Consider the following 19,253-nt stretch of genomic DNA (forward strand, 5'->3'; position numbering starts at 1 on the left):
GCAGGCCAATCTCTGAGTTTGAGACCAGCTTGGTTTACAGAGCGAGTTCCAGGACAGCCAGGGCTACACAGAGAAACCCTTTCTTGGACACTGTCCCCAACACCCTGCCAAAAAAGATTTGAGACCGCTTGAAATGATTTGTCCTTGAACAGTGATCAATTTAGTGAGTGAATTTTATAGTAATTTAAAATTGTATCTGACTTTGTTTTATTTCTCTCCAAGGCCATGTTTTTGGTATACTGTGCACTGGAGAAAGAACCTGTGCCAATGTCCTTGCCTCCAGCCTTGGTGCCACCTTCAAAGAGAAAAACGGTCAGTATATCAGCCTCCATGTGGTTGATCCCCTCTTCAGCAGCCAAGAAATCTTACCACTCCTTACCACCTGTAGGCATTTTACCTACCAAAGCATCGTTAAGACAGGTAGAAATTTATCAGTGTTAAAGGATTTTGCTTTTAACAAAGTGCATGAATGTGATTGATAAAGATAGAAGGAGCAGTCAAAGATGCATCTCTCCCTTTAGTTGAACCTGCATGACGTGATGGCCCAGAGGAGGCAGATGTTCCTTAGGTCTTGTGGATGTTTAACTGGCTTTGCCTTGATTTGTCAGAGTTTAAAGATGGAGATAGAACATACTGTGTGCTAACATGCATGTTTTCCTGTCATAATACTTGTTTTTCTTTTTCTTTCTTTTTTTTTTTTTTTTCTGGAGCTGAGGACCCAATCCAGAGCCTTGCGCTTGCTAGGCAAGCGCTCTACCACTGAGCTAAATCCCCAACCCCAATAACTTGTTTTTAATCTGTAGTTAACTCTTGATTCTTCAGATCACATTACTAATTCTGATCAGTTCTTACTTCCTCTGACCTGTCTCTTGTCAGGTTGTATAATGGCAACTATAATGACAGCCTGTGCAAGCTCAGCTCTAGCTCAAGAATGCTGCATGAAACTATAGAAAATGAAGCTTGGGGATTATCTAGATCATTTGTTTATACGGGTTTTTCCAGATACTGGTGTTAGTATGGGAATTCATAGATCAGGGCTTAATTGTGCTTGAATTTACTGGTTTCTTAAAAGAAAATGTGAAATTGGCACCTGTAAATATAGTTCTAATGACTTGTGTGGGAATCAGTGCACTGACATCAAGATTTGTGGATTTGTTCAGATTGGTGACAGATACTCTTAGGGTTTGAAAGAATATTTCAAAGTTGGTTTCATTTTGACAGAAACTTCTCTCCCCTCTCCAGTGGGTTGTATCCCCTGCAGAAAAGGCTAAATATGATGAAATCTTCCTGAAAACTGATAAGGATATGGATGGATATGTATCTGGACTGGAGGTGCGTGAAACCTTCCTGAAAACAGGTTTACCTTCTGCCTTACTAGCCCACATCTGGTAAGACTTTATTTTAATAGTTTTTTTTTTTTTAATGTGTATGTATATGGTTTTGTATCAGCTCTAGTTTTAATACATTCTTATTTTTTTAACTAGTTTTTGTGAATGGGTTAGTATTTGTTTCATTTTTTACAGAGAAAATTCAAATCTGAAGAATTATTGTGTATGATGAACAAAAATTCAAGAATGGAAATTCAAGAGTAAGATTTAAAAAGAACTGTAACATTTCATTTGTTTATACCAATTAAAAACTCTTAGGATGTTCTTAAGAGAATCCAGGTATCTGACATTTAAACAGTTTAAGAAGTAGTACCTTTAGGGCCTAGAGATAGAGCTCAGTTGGTTGAGTCCCTATCTAGCATGCTGGAGGACCTGGGTTTGATCCCTTGTGTTACATAGATTGATGTGGTGGCATGCAGCTGCAATCCCAGTACTTACGGAAATGCAAGATCAGTGTGGTCCTACCCAGCTATAGTATGACTTCAAGGCCAGTCTGGAATAAATGAGACCATGTCTCAAAAACAGGTTTTTTTTATTTTTCTTTAGAGCTGAATAGTATTTCATTTTTTATATATACAAATTTTTGTTAGCCATTTATCTTTGTAGGAAAATAGATGTATAATATTGAGGTTACTTGATGTCAGAAAGAAAAATCCTGCGTGTTCTTCTTGTGGGTCCTTGCCTGTCCCTTATTTTATTTATTTTTATTTTATGTGCGTTGGTATTTTGCCTGCATGTGTGTCTGTGTGAGGGTGCCAGATCCCCAGGAACTGGAGTTACAGACAGTTGTGAGCTGCCATGTGGGTACTGGGAATTGAACCCTGGTCCTCTGGAAGAGCAGCTAGTGCTTTTAACCACTGAGCAATCTCTCCAGCCCCTTGCCTGTACTTTATACATGTACATCTGCAAACAAATGTACATGCAGGAATAGTAAATATTGAATGAAGTAGATGAACAGGAAAGATGGTGGTGAGGAAGGATGAGAAATACATGAATTATAAAAGAAGGTATAAAACTTGTGTTTCCAGATTTAACTCTGTCATGGATTTTTAATTTTTTGTGCATAAACATATAAGCAAAATTCTATAGCTTCAGAATGGCTATATGTGTTCATTGAATTGAATATGTTCATTGAGGTGTGTAGACTTTTGGTCTAGGCACTTGCTTATTTGAAAGGCTATGCTAGTCTAACTAGGTGGGGTTTTGTTTGTAAAGTTTGTACAAGATAGTGGTTTTATACAAAAAGAAAGAAATAGTAGTGTATGTCTCTAATCCTGTAAGATGTATGCACATTATACATTTGTATGACACTTGTTTGTTGGCAATGCATTTCATATTACAGATAATAATGCATATGAAATTGCTTTGTCCTGTGCCTGCCACCACCTTGGCTAACTGTACTGATGTTATCTTGAGGTTTTTAAGAAGCAACAAACACAAAAAGTTGCAAAGAGAACCTTAGAAGAGCGCAGAACATACTAGATCTGTCTTAAGAGAGATGAGTATCGGGAGGAGGGGGGGGATCTGTGGGTGGTATGTGAAGTGAGTAGAAAATTTCTTAATAAAGAAAAATGAAAAAAGAGAGAGAGAGAGATGAGTATTCAGACTGGAAAAGATTAAACTTGCATCACTCAATCTGCAACCTTTGAGTGCCTAGGTTAAACACACATAACAAAGGTAACTGTCACAAATGGGTTTAGTGCTATGCTCAGGCTTTAGTCATACATTACCTTTCTTGCGGTACCTCACAAAAAGGGTATCTTTACTTATAGATGAAGAAACTAAGATTGAGACCTCAAAAATTTTTGTTCCAGGTTAAGAGAAAAGCTGGACTCCACATTTGGCTTGATACCCAGCTTGATACCCTGTCTTTTTGTCAGGCTACACTGACTTTCAAAGAATTAAGCATTTAGAAAGCTGAGCTTTAAAAAGAAGAAAAAAGACAAATAGAATGAAACATTTGTTCTCTCCTTTCAGTTGACAGGTTTTACTCTGTTTTCTGGTGCTCTTAAGGTTTTTTTTTTTTTTTAATTTATTATTTGACAGTTTTATATATATTGGTCTTTCACATACTCCATTTCCCTCTTTTATTACTTTCCACTTTCTGGAGTTGTTCTTTACAATATATCTCCTTACTTTTATGTTTTTATTTGTTTTCTAATGACCTCCTGAGCTTAATTAGGGTTGCATGTAGTATTATTTACTGGATCATGTGCAACTTGCCAGTGACTACTTCATTGAAGAAAAATGACTTCCCTTCCCCTGCAGCCATTAGCTACCTCAGGCAAGGGTGGGGCCTCCTGTGCACCTTCCTCTCTTAGCCATACTGCAGAGCTGATGGGCTCAGCCTCAGACAGGCAGCCACAGCTGCTGTGTTTGTGAATGCGACAGCCATGTCAACTCCAGAAGATACCACTCCACAGCTCCCCCTCCACCTTCCTGCTCATACGTTCTTTTTACCCTCTTCTGGGATGTTCCCTGAGCCTTGGGGGGCCTTTTTTTTTTTCTTTCTTCTTTGCTTCCCCAGTGCTGTGACTAAAGGTGTGCATCACCACCTCCTGACTTCTTTTTAGCATTTTAATGTGTTCTGCCTCTTTAACATTTATGTGAGTTTTGAACAGGCTGTGATCTGTCTTTTTCAATTGAGCTGATTTTGTTTGTTTGTTTGTTTATTTGTTTCGAGACAGGGTTTCTCTTTGTAGTTTTGGTGCCTGTCCTGGATCTCGCTCTATAGCCCAGGCTGGCCTTGAACTCAGAGATCCGCCTGGCTCTGCCTCCCGAGTGCTGGGATTAAAAGGTGTGCATCACGCCTTTAATTTTTAAAACGTTAAAATCATATTTTTTTCTCCTGGACTTTGGGAGTAATAATCGTAGCACTTGTGTACTGTTTATTTTGTATTTGTATAGGGCACTGTGTGACACAAAGGACTGTGGGAAGCTTTCAAAAGACCAGTTTGCCTTGGCTTTTCACTTAATCAATCAGAAGTTAATAAAGGGCATCGATCCTCCTCATATCCTCACTCCTGAGATGATTCCACCATCAGACCGGTCTAGTTTCCAAAAGGTAAGATAATCTCAAAGACCTGCATGCCTAGGAGCAAGAGACAAGTGCTGTGTGTAGTCACAGAGGTGGAGGGCAGAGCACTCCCTGTTGGTTTAGTGTATATATGTCAGCATGCTCGCATACCTTCTCTAGTATCCTTGAACTGCAGCTTGTCACCCCATTAGTCATTACTCATAGGACAGCTGTACTTTACTATATTAAATTGAAGAGATGGTTTTTGAAACAGGGTCTCATATAGCCCAGCCTGGCATTGAACACTTTATGTAGCTGAGAATTACTTTGAACTTCTGATCCTTCCTTCTTTCACTTCCCAAATGCTAGGATTATAAGAATGCACCATGGCTTGTTAATTTTTATGGAAAAAAAAAAGGGGGGGGGGAATGTTAGCTATAGTAAATTATTACATTTCACTCTTACAGAAAACAATACAAATTTGGAAACAAAATCTAGGAGATAGTGATTGCTTAGTATCGATTTTACATCAAAATAGCCTTCAAGAAAAACTGTATTTTGAGGAATATCTGTATGTGTTCTTTGCCATAGGATGACCCTTCATTCTTAAGTATACAGCTGGATTTCATATCTAAAAGTCTACATGTTATTTGGGTTTCTGGTCAGCAGTGGAAATTTTCAAAACATCTTCATTTTAACCATGTGGTACTTTGAAATTTTTTTCTTCCTTATCTAGAAACCCTTTTTAATATAGCACATTTACAATATCTTGGTCTGCAGTAGACCTTTCAAAAGACTTTCATATGATGGATTTAGTTCCTTTTCAAACTAAATAACCAGGTGTCATTTGAAACTGTAGTCTCAGCTCTGGATAGGCCGGGGCTAAAGAATTTTTGAATGCACAAGTTCAAGGCTATCCTGGGCAGTGCAGCAACCCAAACAAAATAAAACATCCCACCTAAACTTTGTATCTTCAAACCCTTTTTCACCTGTAATATAAACAGTGCTGTAGTGATTTTTCAGGGTGGTAAATAACAGGGGCTGTCAGATGTGTGTTATTAAGAATTTTCTTTCAAGTACCAGTAGAACGTTTTGATTGCTTCATTTTGTAACATAGCTAAAAATACCATTTTAACTTAACAAAAGTAAGAAATGGACCCCCTCCCTCCCCAAGTAAACTAAATGGAATTCACCACTGCCAGGTCCCAAGAATTAGTTCTGTGAATCAATTTTTGTACTTTGTGAGTTTTTTTAGACTTTTGGATGTATGACATGGGTTCCCTAGGTTGTGGAGAGGCTGCACAGAAAGATGAAGGGTACTGATTTATAGTTATGCTTTTCTGCTCTGTTCTGTATCTCAGCTGTATAGCATTGTAGACTGAAACTCTCACCCTCTCTAATTTCTAAAAGAACAGAAATTACTGAATCAGTTTTGTCTGTTCTTAGAATCTGCATGCTAATAGACCCTTGAGGTTGTATCTGTTAACATAGTTTGTAATTAGTAGACCTCTCAGACTTGCATTCACTAGAGCATGCTAAAGTATGCTTATCTCGTGGTGCCAGACTCACTGAAATATTTTATAACTGTTGGTCTTGGTATTTTATAACTATTGCCTTATCTATTAACCAAAAATATTAAAATTTGTGCTTACTTTTAAATTTCTTTTTTCCTTATTATCTGGTTTATTTTAAAAAAAAAAAAGGTACTGCAATTTTTTTTTGGTAGCTTCAACTACTCTGTTGTGAATGTTGCTCTCCTCCTTTCTGTGTCTTTCTAGTTTGGACTGTGTTTTCCATTCTGCAGCACTCTGCTTTCGCCTTTCTTGTGCTGTCAGTTTCTTAACTCTCCTCTCTCTCAAGGTCAGAGCTTTATTTTATGCTGTCTTTGTTGTGTTTTAGCACTACAGTTTATTTACATGATCTATTTTGAAATTAGAGTGTTTTTTATCCAGAAAAGTTGATAAACAGTGAAAACAGTTGATCAGCATGCTTTTGTCATGTGTCACTTGATACTTGCATGCACAGTGGCTTGCCTTCCCTGGACTCCTTACTATACTTAAAATCACTAAGGTGAGGCTTTTATGAAATGTACAGAACAATGTGAGAGAAAATATTTGTAAGGGTGCATGTGGGGCTAGAGAGATGGCTCAGCAGTTAAGAGCACTGACGGTCTTTGAAAAGATCCAGGTTTGGTTCCCAGCACTCACATGGTGGCTTCACAACTGTCTGCAACTTTAGTTCCAGGGAAAGCTGCTGGATCTGACACCCTCTTCTGGCCTCCACCGGCACTGTATGTGCATGGTGCACTTACATGCATTTAGGCAAAACACTCATACACATACAAATTAATAAGGAAGTGTGTGGACAGATGCCTTAGCAGTTAAGAGCACGAGCTGCTCTTCCGGAAGACCTGGGTTTGATTCCCAGCTCACAAGCATGGCAGCTTACAACCGTCTGTAACTCGAGTTCCCTGGGATCCAAAGCCTTCTGGTCCCCACAGGCACCAAGCACACACTTGGTACACAGACTTGTAAGCAGGCAAACACCCATACACATAAAAAATAATTCAAAATTAAGTGAATGAATAAAATAATTTTTAAAGAAGGGCATACTACATTTTTCTTTATGTACCCGCACATGCTATACATAACTTTAATTGACCTTTTCCATATTTGCTTGCATGCCATTTTAGTCATATAAAGCTATTACCTCCTAACTTGTTTTCAGTTAAACTAATTTGTTTAACTTTATCTTCTTGCCTGTTGGTATTTTAATAGCAAAGACTGTCAAATGTGATCCACTTTTTAAAGTTGTAATGACAGAAGAGGTGGAAGCCATGTGTTTCCTGGTATACTTGCACCTCTGATAGAACATTTCTCAGTGGCATTTAAGTGATAGAAGTTAATCTTGTTGATAAAAATGAGATCAAGTTCTATTTTTTCATTTTTTTTTCACCTGCCTGACTGTCTGACTCATCCTAACCCATAGGTCAAGTTTAAATACATCTAAAACTTAGTGAATAACTGTCTCATGCAGAAATCTGCTTTAAAATTCTTAATTTACTATAGCATCAGTAAAGGTCTGTTTATTAGTGGGGTTTAGTAAGACAGTTAAGTATTTTTGAGAATCATCATGGCAGTGTACACCAGTAACCTCAGCACTCCAGAGGCTGAGACAGGGGTTTACAGAAGTTTAATGCTAGCCTAGGCTACATAGTGAGCTCAAGAGTAGCCTGGGCTACCTAGGAAAGCACTATCTTAACTGCCCCTCCAAAAGAAGTATATTTAATGTAAAGTTGTAATTAATATAAAATTTGAAGCTTAATTAATTGAATCTATATAGATGAGTTTTAACACTGATAGAACAGCTCAATACTAGCAGGCAGCGTGACATTAAAAAAAAAGTAGAATGAATTATTTGTCAAATTTTATTAACCTGTTTACCAAGTTTACTTTTAGCATGGTGTTTTCTAAGTTATTTTGGCATACAAATGCCAAAGGTCATGTTATGAAATGACAGTTGTATTTAATCAGAAGACTTTTGAGCAGTCGCTTGGTCTGTTTCCTTAGCTCTAAATTTAGTTATGACTCACCTCCCAATGATCCATCTTTCAGGTTACTTTTGAGAACTGATTAATGAGCTTACCAGTGCGTAGTAAATTTTAATGATTGTATAAGTGAAGTATTATGGAACTTTTAGATCTCTTCTGCTGTGTGAGTTGGTGACACATGAAGTTCACAGCATTAGTGTTAGCACTCAGTTTGATGTTCTACTAAGAAGGCCACTAATATATCTTAGGTCTCACACATTCAAGTTTTAGTTTTACCATTTCTAAAAGCTGATGATTCTGTTATTTGTTAATCTGATTGTAATGGTGTGTATAAATCAGGGTTTTAAAGGAGCAGTTATCCTCTTGTTCTGACTTTAGAAAGCTAAACAGGACATCAAGGGGAGTTCAGAAAAGAAAGTTGCTTCATTTGACCTAATTAGGCAGGGCAGAGATTTATTTCTCCACTTTTCCAGTGAAGAGGATATAGTTAACAAAATAACAGAATCTGGATTAAACCTAGAATTTGTATCTATATAAGTACCATTTGGTAACCAATTCTGATATCATCCTTATTAAAAGAAAACTGTGTTGGATATACTGGTGCCCCATGTAATCCCGGTACTTGTGGGTAGAGGCAGGAGGATCAGGAAGTCAAGGTCAACATTGTCTCCATAGCAAGTTTAAGAGCCATCTTGGGTAAATGAGACACTGCCTCAAAAAAATAAAAATGGCCTGGAGAGATGGCTTAACAGTTAAGTGTACTGCTCTTGCGGAGGACTGGAGTTTAACTCTCAGCATCCATGTCAGACTGCTTACAAACACCCGGAACAAGGGATCTGATGCCTTTTTCTGGCCTCTCTGTAGTATGCACATGCAACACACACACACACACACACACACACACACACACACACACACACACACACACTCTTAAAGGTTTCTTTTCAAAAAAAAACCCGGAACAACATTAATACACACCAAAAAAATAACAAAAGAAAGATTTCATATATACAGAATTACATATGTGGTGATAGTAGTTATTACAGAACATGTTTGAGCACTTGATCAGTTGCTTTTAGGTTGTAGATAATAAAAGCATTTAACAAAAGTTAGTATTTGTTGAATTGAATAAAATCAACCACCGTTATAATTCTGAGATTCAACAGAATTTGTGTACTTATTCTGTGCCGGATGATGTAAATGGAAATAAATCATCATCCCTCTTGCTGATAAATAACACATCTTAGTGGATGTTAGATGAATTCATTTCTGATCTAGCATGTGTTTTATTTACTGCAGAATTCTGGATAAACTAGAATCATGTGACAAAGGCAGTGGGATCTGAGGTGTGGGTTCATATTATTGAATAATAGCTTTCTGGAGGATGTAAGGGAATTGTCTTAATATACAAATAATTACAATATGTATATATAGTTCTGCAAAGTATTTTATTAAATGAATTGAAAGTGCTAATAATGTAGTAAAGTGGAATATCTTGTTGCCCTGTATAGCTTTAGCATTTTGAGTGATTATCATTTATAGCAGCAATGTATAACTGTGAATTTTGTTTTTAGACCATCGTAGGATCAAGTCCTGTTGCAGATTTCTCTGCTATTAAGGAACTAGATACCCTTAACAATGAAATAGTTGACCTGCAGAGGTATGTAAAGTAAAATTATAGCTGACTTTATAGGTACACATACAGATTTTATATTTTATATGTACAATATATAAAATATTACATAACATCCTCATTTCTAATGCACATTTTGATAAATGCTACTTTATTTAATTAAATACCATATTTCTGCTTAAATGGAATCAATGCTTTTTTAAAAAATCAAATATAAGGCAAGTGATTGAGGAGGATACTCACTGTTGGCCTCTTGATTTTATGCACGCTCACACACATATCTATACCTTTTTATTACTTTGGTTCAAAATGGAAGTAAACATTGGGTTACTGTGTCTATAATGATGTTTAGATTTGATTTTCACAGGGCCTGTAAATGCTTCATTAAACATTCTTGCTTGTTTATGTGTGTATTAACATTTAAATGGCTATATAGGAAAATAGTTGTCTCTGTGCCTCTCAAGCTGATGTTGGACAGACACAGTCTTCATTGTTCTACACTTGCTTTCTTGACTTGCACAGTTGTTTAATGTATAAAATGCCTTTATAGTTATTTGCATAGGAATTAGAGCACCGTAGATAAAAATACTTTTGTTGCCATTTCTAATATTTGTTACATTTGGACAGTTGAACTTTTACCAAGCTTTTGTAATTATGATATTATGGCTGTTCTATATAGTGAATGATAACTAATAACATATGAGGAGCATGTTTAACATTTTTTTGACTATCTTATAAAAGCTAAAGAGTTCTAAAACCTTCATTTAGGTTGTAGTCACATTTTATCAGTGTGTGATACATTTGTATATGAAGTGACATTTGTCCAAATATTTTGTTTTAAATAAGACCTGTAACATAGGCAAACTTGCATTCTCTTTCATTTTCACCTTACCATGTCACAATAGGACTCATCTACCTATAACAAAGCTATATTTGTTAGAGTTCAGTTTTTTAAGTTGGCGTTAGATCACCAAGTCTTTAGAATATTTTATTATATACCTAGCCTTTCATTATTATGAATGAAAATTTTTCTGTACAAAAATTTTCGCTCTTGAGATTTTGTCTTTGAGTCTTTATAATATATTAGAATGAATGTGTATAACTATGAAACAAGAAAGAATTCAAACAGTATATGTGATGTTTACTAAATTGCTTTCTGACAGAAGATTCCACCTTTATTTTTTGTTTTTTACCATTTATTTATTTTATTTATGTATTTATGTGTGCACACATGTATGTGAATGTGCTGTGGTGCATATGGAAAGATCAGAGCACAATTTTCTGGAGTCAGTTCTCTCCTCCAACCAGGTGGGTCCTGAGGATCCAACTTAGGATGTCAGGCTTGGTGCCAAGTTCCTTACCCATTGTGCCATCTCACTGGCCCTTTTATTGGTTTAGAGATGAAGATGTTTAATTCCAAAGACTTCTGATTGACATAGGATATACCCCTCAGACCCCTCAGTAGCTCCCTGTCCTTAGTTGAATCCCATTTTTGTTTTTGATCGAGGTATGAAGGGTTCTTCCTTCATGATGTTCTCCTGCAGAGCACAGAGGTGTACACTTTTAATTCGAGCACTCAGGAGGCAGAGGCAAGCAGATCTCTGAGTTCAAAGTTTGCTTGGTATAGGACAGCCAGGGCTACATAGAGAGACCGAGTTTGTCTCAAAAAAAAGAAGAAAAAAAAAAGAAAAAAAAGAAAAGAAAAAACGCAACAACAACAAAGAACCCATAGCGTTTCCCCTATCATCCTGACCGTTCTTCTTAGACACTTTCCACAGCATTTTATCTCCTCTGACAATGTAAAGCTTCCTAAGAACAGATACTGTATTTTTGCACTTTCTACCTTCAGCACTAAACAGAGTGCTGTAATCAACCTCTCACTTCTGCTCCATTGTTGTATTAGTCACTTTTCCTCTCATTGAGGAAGTCCATAACAGAAGCAACTAAAGGGAGGAAGGATTTTTATTGGCTCACAGTTTCAGAGGGTTCAGTCCATCCTAGCAAAGCAAGTTGGATGGTGGGAGTGGCTCTGTCCACCGAAGCAAGAATCTGTTGTAGAGCTTCTCATACAGCCACCAGACCAGAAAGCAGACTACATTGGCAGTACGGCTGGGCTATAACTTTCAAAAGCCCACTCCTAGTGACCCAACTCTTCCAGCCACACCAGACTTCCCACAACTTCCCAAATAGCAATACCATCCAAGACCACACATCAAACATAACAGCTTGTAAGGACATTCACATTCAAACTATGCTAATCCCTTTCCTCTAACCACATAATGCAGGTGGGCATATTACCTCTCACCTCAGTCTGCCACCTCTTGTATTATTCATTGTCTCTGATTTTACTGTTCTCATTTGCCTAGATATATATACCTTTAATACTGTAAGCATCTATTTGTGCTTTATGACCCAAGTTAAATATCTCTTGTTAAGCTGTTCTTAAAATCTTTAGGTTGCCAGTTGCTCTTTCTACTTCTAGAAACTTGATCCATTTATTTCTTATTTTTATTTTTTCAAGACATGGTCTCTCTGTGTAGCCTTAATTGGCCTAGAACTCGCTATGTAGACCAACCTGGCCTCAAACTCACAGATTTTCCACCTGCCTCTGCCTCCTGAGTGCTAGGGCTATAGGTGTACACCCCCATGCTTAGTCAGTTCTTAAAAGCTGTTCATGGATCCTGTAAGAATCCTTACTCTGAAAGTAAAATGCCTCAGAAAAGTTCTGGGGTTTTTTGGGGGGCAGGTTTTTTTTTTTTAAGATTTATTTTATTTTTAATTATGTGTGTGTGGGATATGCACATGTGAATCAGGTGCTTGTGGTGGCCAAAGGTGTAGGGTCCCAGTGGGACTGGAGTTATAGGCAGTTATGGGTGCTGGGAATGGAACTTAGATCCTCTGCAAGAGCAGCTTGTACTCTTCACCACTGAACCATCTCTCTAGCCCCCTGTGAGAAGTTCTTGACAGATGAAAGGTGCAAGAAACTGAGACTACTTTAGTCACTTGGATAATGTGGTCATGGTAATTTATGCTGAGGCAGGAGTTAATATTTTGACTTCTGCTAGCTTCTACTTCCTTTTTGTCTGTCCTTTTAGCAAAAACATAAGGAAGCAAAAGCCACATCCTGTCAGGCCTATTTGTTATCTTAGTTTTGGACCAATAAACAAGATAGGTAATTATAATAGTTATTGGGATTGTGCTATATCCACTTTATACGAATTCTTTTTTTGAATTCTTGCAACATCCCTGAAGAGGAAGAAGCTTTATCTTGATTTAACAGTTTTTAAATTATTTATTCTAGGGGCATGAGGATGCATATACATGTATACAAACATGCATGCACAAAGTATGGGTGGAAGTCAAAGGACACCCACCTTGCAGGATAGAACTCTGGTGGTCAGGCTTGGCTGCAAGTGCCTTTACCTACTGAGCCACCTTTCCAGCTCCTGTGTCTTATTGCAGATGAGGCCATGCAGTATAGGATTTAGGTGGTAGAACTCTTGACCAGGTTTCTAGATTATCTGACATCATTTTGTCAAATATATTCCCCCCCCCCCCCCGCATTCATTTAGTGTGTGGTGTGGTATGTGCACATGGAGGTCAGAGGACAACTTGTGTTTGTTTGTCTTCTTCCGCCATGTTTGTCCTGGAGATCAAACTCTTGTCACACTAGGCCGCAAGTGCCTTTACTCACTAAGCCATCCTACTAGCCTGACTTGGTCAAGTTTACTTAACTGTATCAGAGTTTCTTCATCTCTAAAATGGAAATGCAAACACTATATAGATGCTGAGAACACGGTGGGTCAGTACAAGTTGTTAGTTGTCTTCCTCAATCCTCCGCTCATACCTTAGCGCATAAAACTTACTGAATAGTTGCTCAGTAAATACTGTCTGAATAGCTGAATGAGTTCTTTTCCCTACTGAAGACAGGCTGGGACCATTGTAGCTAGATTGTCAGTGCCATGTCTTTGCACAGCCCCAGGGATTGACCTGACTGGGGCAGTGAGGGAATGAAGAAAAGACAGGTACACAGGGATCTCTAGAGACTGAAAAGCTGGGGTTGGGTGGGCTGGGCTCTTGGATGGAGAAGCCACAGTTGAGTGTGTCATGTGCAGTTGATCAGGAGGTGGGATTATTACAAACACCTGCACAAGGGGACAGTTACTATGCACAGTTGAACAAGGAGGCAGGGTTATTTTATACAGCTGAACAAGGAATTGATTGGGTCTAGCTAATCTTGGTAGGAACAGTCTGCAGGTGGTAAAATTGAGGCCTAGAGGAAGGCTTTTCCATCCCTCTGAGCTTCACAGGGTGGACTGGGGTGGGGTGGATTTGCCAGTTTTCCATGGAGCTGATACATTGGTCTAGGCATGGCCATGCCCATGTCAATATGTTCCTCAATATATATAGGCTTCTGTCTTGTTTATATTCAAGAACTGATATAAAACAGTAACAACTTTTGACACCCTGGAAATGGATCTTTTAGCCCCAAACTCTGCCAACATCTGGCTGTCACCTCTTGGGGGCACCTGAGTCCTGTCTGCCACAGGAGCTCCGTTTGCTCCTTTGCAGTGCTTGTTGGATCAGGGCCTTATGCACACTGAGCAAGCTCTCACCACCGAGGTAGAATCTAGCCTGAAAGGAGAGAGCCTTCTGAATTGCCAACTCACAGGGATAATTGTTGGCCACACGTGTGTGATTCATTGTGCAGCAGTAAATAACTAGTACAGATGAAGTTCATAGGTTATCTTTTAGAAGTTTTTACAAGTGGTGTGTAGTGGTCCATGCCTTTAATTCCAGAACACTAAAAGCCGATCACAAGTTCAAAGCCAGTTTGGACTCCATAGTGAGACCCTATCTCAAAAAAAGAAAAGTTGATTTTCTTAAGAGAGCCTTATATATGACTTGAATTTTTAAAATTATGCTTTTGACTTAGTTTTATTTAGTTACCACTAGAAACCATTAGATTTGGAGAGATCATTGCTTATAGTACCAAAAAAGAATGTGGAGCTCTTTTGCATATATGAGCCAGTCTGACAGGCTCTAGCATTTCTTGTTACTGACACTAGAAAAATGTCACTTCTGGCTACCTCACCAGTGATAAAACTGAAATAGGCTGGTCCAGATTAAGACTATTATGGACTATTAGTGTAAAATACATTAATTTCAAAGTATCAGCAAAGAATGTAAAATATCTCAATAATATTTTTTAGATTTATTACATGCTGTAATATTATTTGAATATAGTAAAGTAAATAAAACATTAAAATTCCCTTGTTTCTTTTTGGTTTTTCGAGACAGAATTTCTCTGTGTAGTTTTGGTGGCTGTCCTGGATCTTGCTCTGTAGACCAGGCTGGCCTCGAACTCACAGAGATCTGCCTGGCTCTGTCTCCCGAGTGCTGGGATTAAAGGCGTGCACTACCACCGCCCAGCATGATAACTTTTAATTACATATATTTTGTGGTTGTGGTTGCTTACTGGGGGACACTTATATCTTACAGTAAAGCAGTAAATTTTAAGATGTATTACAGTCTGTTTGGAAAACAAAACATCTGTCAAGAAATTTTAGGTTCTGGTTTGAGAGTGCAGACCTTTAATCCCAGCACTTGGGAAGCAGAAGCAGGTGGATCTTTGTGAGTTTAGGAAGGTCAGGCTATGTAGAGAGACCCTGTTTTTTTTTGTTTTTTTTTTTTGCGGGGGTTTGGGGAAGTGGGGAGTGGGGGGTGGGGAAAAGAACTTTTAGCATCTGGGGGATTTAAGAGTCCTAGTCTCCACCAACGTAAGAGCCAAGTGTCAACAGTTTGTACACTTCATTGCCACTTCTAAAACCCAGTAAATAACTCAGCATGGTGGCACACACCTTTAATTCAGCACTGAGAAGGTCGAAGCAAGTGAGTTCTTGGTTCATATATTGAGTTCCAGGACAGCCAAGGCTACATAGTAAGACCCTGTTTGAATAAAATACAAAACAATAAATGTGGTTTTATACTAATAATAGAATGATCCTAATAATAGCTCCTGAAGTATATTTAGCACCCATTATGTGCCAGACATCATGTTGGATTTTTTTCTAGGTGTAATGTAAATTAATCTAGGTCAGCAACTTTACTATACCTATAAAATAGTTCAGAAAACCAAATTCAGGGTTTTTGTTTCTCATCATAGTTTTATCCTTCTGGATAAAAATGACAACTGAATTATTTTTTATTTGAAAGACAAACATTTCTTCAAACATTCAAAAAATGTATCCGGCGGCGGGGGCGCACGCCTTTAATCCCAGCACTCGGGAGGCAGAGCCAGGCGGATCTCCGTGAGTTCTAGGCCAGCCTGGGCTACCAAGTGAGTTCCAGGAAAGGCGTAAAGCTACCCAGAGAAACCCTGTCTCGAAAAACCAAAAAAAAAAAAAAAAAAAATGTATCATCTAATTTTGGGTCCTACTACTAAAGGTGCTTTGGTTTTATATAAGCCATACTCCCAAAGTGTGTCTTGTCAAATTGCAGTTAGGATCTATTTTCAATAATTTATGCCCATGGATGTGTTCTCCTACTCTTCAAGAAGGAAAAGAAAGCTTATTGAAGCAGCCAGCCTCCCGTCCAGAGTGGTGGTGGAGGAGTGGTTGCGAGCCCTTGGTCTTACAGAGATTCTGGGTTCCCTTCATAGCAGCCACATTGGGTGGCTCACATTAGCTTGTACCCCAGTTCCAGGATGGATAGCGGAAGCCCCCTTCTGGCCTCTGCAGGCACCTGCGCACATACAGTGCACATGTATACTTCCCACGCCCCTGTGTCCCACATTCATTACACATAAAATAAAAAATAAATTAAAAAAAAAAGACCAGCCCAGAACTAAGAAAGTTAATTGTCCACATATATCATACACTCTTAAATGTTTACAGCATTTATCTTACTATTTTATAATTAATGTTTATTTTTCAAACAGATTATAAATAGGGGTTTAACTTTAATTTTAGAGAAATTAAAAACCTAACGTAAAAATCAGTGTCTGTCCTCAAACCTTAGTTTTTAACTGACTCAGAATAAAGAGATCCCTAACGTTTAGACTCATTTGAATTTAAAGCTAAACTTGTCATCAGCTGTGTATAGTTATTACTCTAGTCTAACTCTAGACTTGTAACAGTTTCCAAAAGAAGCGAGTCAGGCTGTTAGGTTGTCTCTCCAGCAATTGTTGTCAGCTGTTGAGTAATAAAAGCCTCTGCTTCCTCTCTTTCACACAAGCCAAAAAGGAAAGAAGAGCCATATTGTTAAATCCTGTCATTCACAGCTCAGAAACAAAGACTCAGTCTGGTCTAGAAACCTCCAGGGCTCAGCATTTCCTGGGTGCTGCAGCTCTGTGTTTACCAAGTGCTGAAGCTCACTTATGACCGTCTCTGATGCTCGGTTCTAGAGAGTCTCACCTTTGCTTTCTTTTTCTTTTACATTAATTTTTAATCATTGATGTATATACGGTAAAATTTATCATTTTAACCGTTTTACATGTTGTCTTTTGTTTTAATGCTGGAGATCAATCCTGAAGTTTTTGTGAGTGCTCAAGAACCACTGGGCTGTATATCTCCAGCTCTTTTTTAAAAACATTTTTTTTAAAGAAATCTTGTTTTTTTTTTTTAAGATTTATTTATTAATTATGTATACAATGTTCTGCCTGCGTGTACGCCTGCAAGCCAGAAGAGGGCACCAGATCTCATTATAGATGGTTGTGAGCCACCATGTGGTTGCTGGGAATTGAACTCAGGACCTCTGGAAGAAGAGCCAGTGCTCTTAACCTCTGAGCCATCGCTCCAGCCCCTAAAAACATTTTTTTTTTCAGCGTTGGGCATAGTGGCGCTCGCCTTTAATCCCATAACTTGGGAAGCAGAGACAGGCAGATCTCTGTGAGTCCAGCCTGGTCCACATAGTGAGATCCAGGATAGCTGGTGCTACATAGTGAGACCCTATCTTGAGAAAAGAAAAGAAAAAAAAGAAGGAAGGAAGGTTGATCTAAAACTCCCTATGTATTTGTCCATTCAGGCCTTGAACTTGGAATCTTCCCGCCTTGGCCTTCCAAGTAACTGGGACTACAGGTATAGTCTACACTCAGCTTCAGTGTACATTTTAAATGACATTAAATACATTTGTTACTGCTACCAATAATCTCCATAACTTTAATCTTCCAAAGTTGGACAGTTGAATGTATGTGTGCATATTTTTTGTGATGGGGGAAAGAGTAGAAAGGAAAGCAGCCCTATACTAGTCCCTATTCAGTATCAGCTTCTTGTTCTGTAGACTTAAGAAAGACGTTGGAGAAAGAAATATCGTGAAAGTCTAGGTGTAGTTGCTCTGTTCTGTGATGGGTAGGAGACATGAAGTCCAGGATGAAGGCCCCTTACCACCTCTATATTACCTTAGACCATGTCCTGAAACTCTGGGGTGAAGAAAATGTCACTTTTAGTTCTGCTCCTTGGGGTGGTCGACTCCACATAGTGATAAAGAACCCTAAGCAAGAAGAGAGACACAGCTAACATGTTGGCAGATGTGACAGGCTGCATGCCTGAGTATCCATGAGCATCCTGACCAGCTCCACTTAGCTTCCCACCTAGACCCTCTTTTTCTTTCATAGCCTAGTATGACTTCAGACTTGCTATCCTGAGGATGGTCTTGAATTTCTGAACCTCTGCCTCTACCTCCTAAGTGCTGGGATTACAGGTGTGAGTGTCAGGGTGTCCAGTTTAATCCTGTACTGGGTTGATTAAACCTAGAGCTTCATGCAAGCTACATGAAGTCTACCAATTGAATTACAGCCCTAGCTCCCAGTCTGAACTTGGTTGAAATTGATATATAACCTATTTCAGTCACATATAAAACTCTGGTCCTTTTAGTTTATAGATAATATGTTTATAGATTGTGTTTCTATGAACAGACATACAGTTTTTAATGCTTTTATCATTTAAATTTTATAGAAAGTGTAAAATGAAGTTTTGAATCAATTATAATAGAGCCATTTCTTGTATTTGCTTTTGTGTTTACCTTTACCAAAAACCTTTACATTGTCATATATAATAAGCCTATCATGCTTTCGTTTGAAGGACTCGTGTTATCATTTCTTATAGGACAGCCCTCCTAGTTTTTGTTATTTGAAAATAGTTTAAGGCCAGTTTTGTCAGGTATAGGATTTTTGTTGTTGTTTGTTTGTTTTAAAGACAGATCTAACTTAATAGCTCTTACTGGCCTGGGACTTGCTTGGAACACACAGAGATCTGTCTGCTTCTGCCTACTAAGTGCTGGGGGGTTCCATGGTGTCTGCCATGCCTGCAGGTACAGAATTCTCCATTGGCAGTTTTTCTTTTCAGCATTTTAAATGTATCTGTCTATCTCCTTCCCTCCATCCATCCCATCCCCTCTCCTTCCTTCCCATCCCTTAGTGGGAATGGCACCTGCCTCATGCATGTGTCTTAAGCTCTGTACAACTGAGCTCCAGCTCCAGCTCCATCCCTTAGATGGGTTTTCTGATCTTACCTTGTAACCGTAAGTCCTTTTTACAGGTTTAAAAAGTATTCCATCAACATTGTTTAAGTACAACTAATACTCAAAGCCTGTATCTTCCATCATGTGTATTTTGCTATCCTAACTCAAGATAATAATGATACTAACATTCACACATGAGGAATAAGA

At 38.3% G+C, this 19,253-nt stretch overlaps 1 protein-coding gene across 4 annotated transcripts in view; it reads left to right on the forward strand.

Moving 5' to 3' along the window:
• Eps15 (epidermal growth factor receptor pathway substrate 15) overlaps positions 1-19,253 on the forward strand; it is a 110,659-nt gene that overhangs the window by 47,358 nt on the left and 44,048 nt on the right. For 2 of the 4 annotated variants that reach the window (XM_059254694.1, XM_059254696.1), the window contains exons 9-12: positions 223-312; positions 1,222-1,388; positions 4,296-4,452; positions 9,529-9,614. In XM_059254694.1, the coding sequence (XP_059110677.1) occupies positions 223-312; positions 1,222-1,388; positions 4,296-4,452; positions 9,529-9,614 (500 nt within the window). Of the gene's footprint in view, positions 1-222; positions 421-1,221; positions 1,389-4,295; positions 4,453-9,528; positions 9,615-19,253 lie in introns of all 4 variants that reach the window. The other 2 variants (XM_059254693.1, XM_059254695.1) reach the window with 2 other exon arrangements.

This window comes from Peromyscus eremicus, chromosome 2 (genome assembly GCF_949786415.1).
Source record: "Peromyscus eremicus chromosome 2, PerEre_H2_v1, whole genome shotgun sequence".
Taxonomy (NCBI): domain Eukaryota; kingdom Metazoa; phylum Chordata; class Mammalia; order Rodentia; family Cricetidae; genus Peromyscus; species Peromyscus eremicus.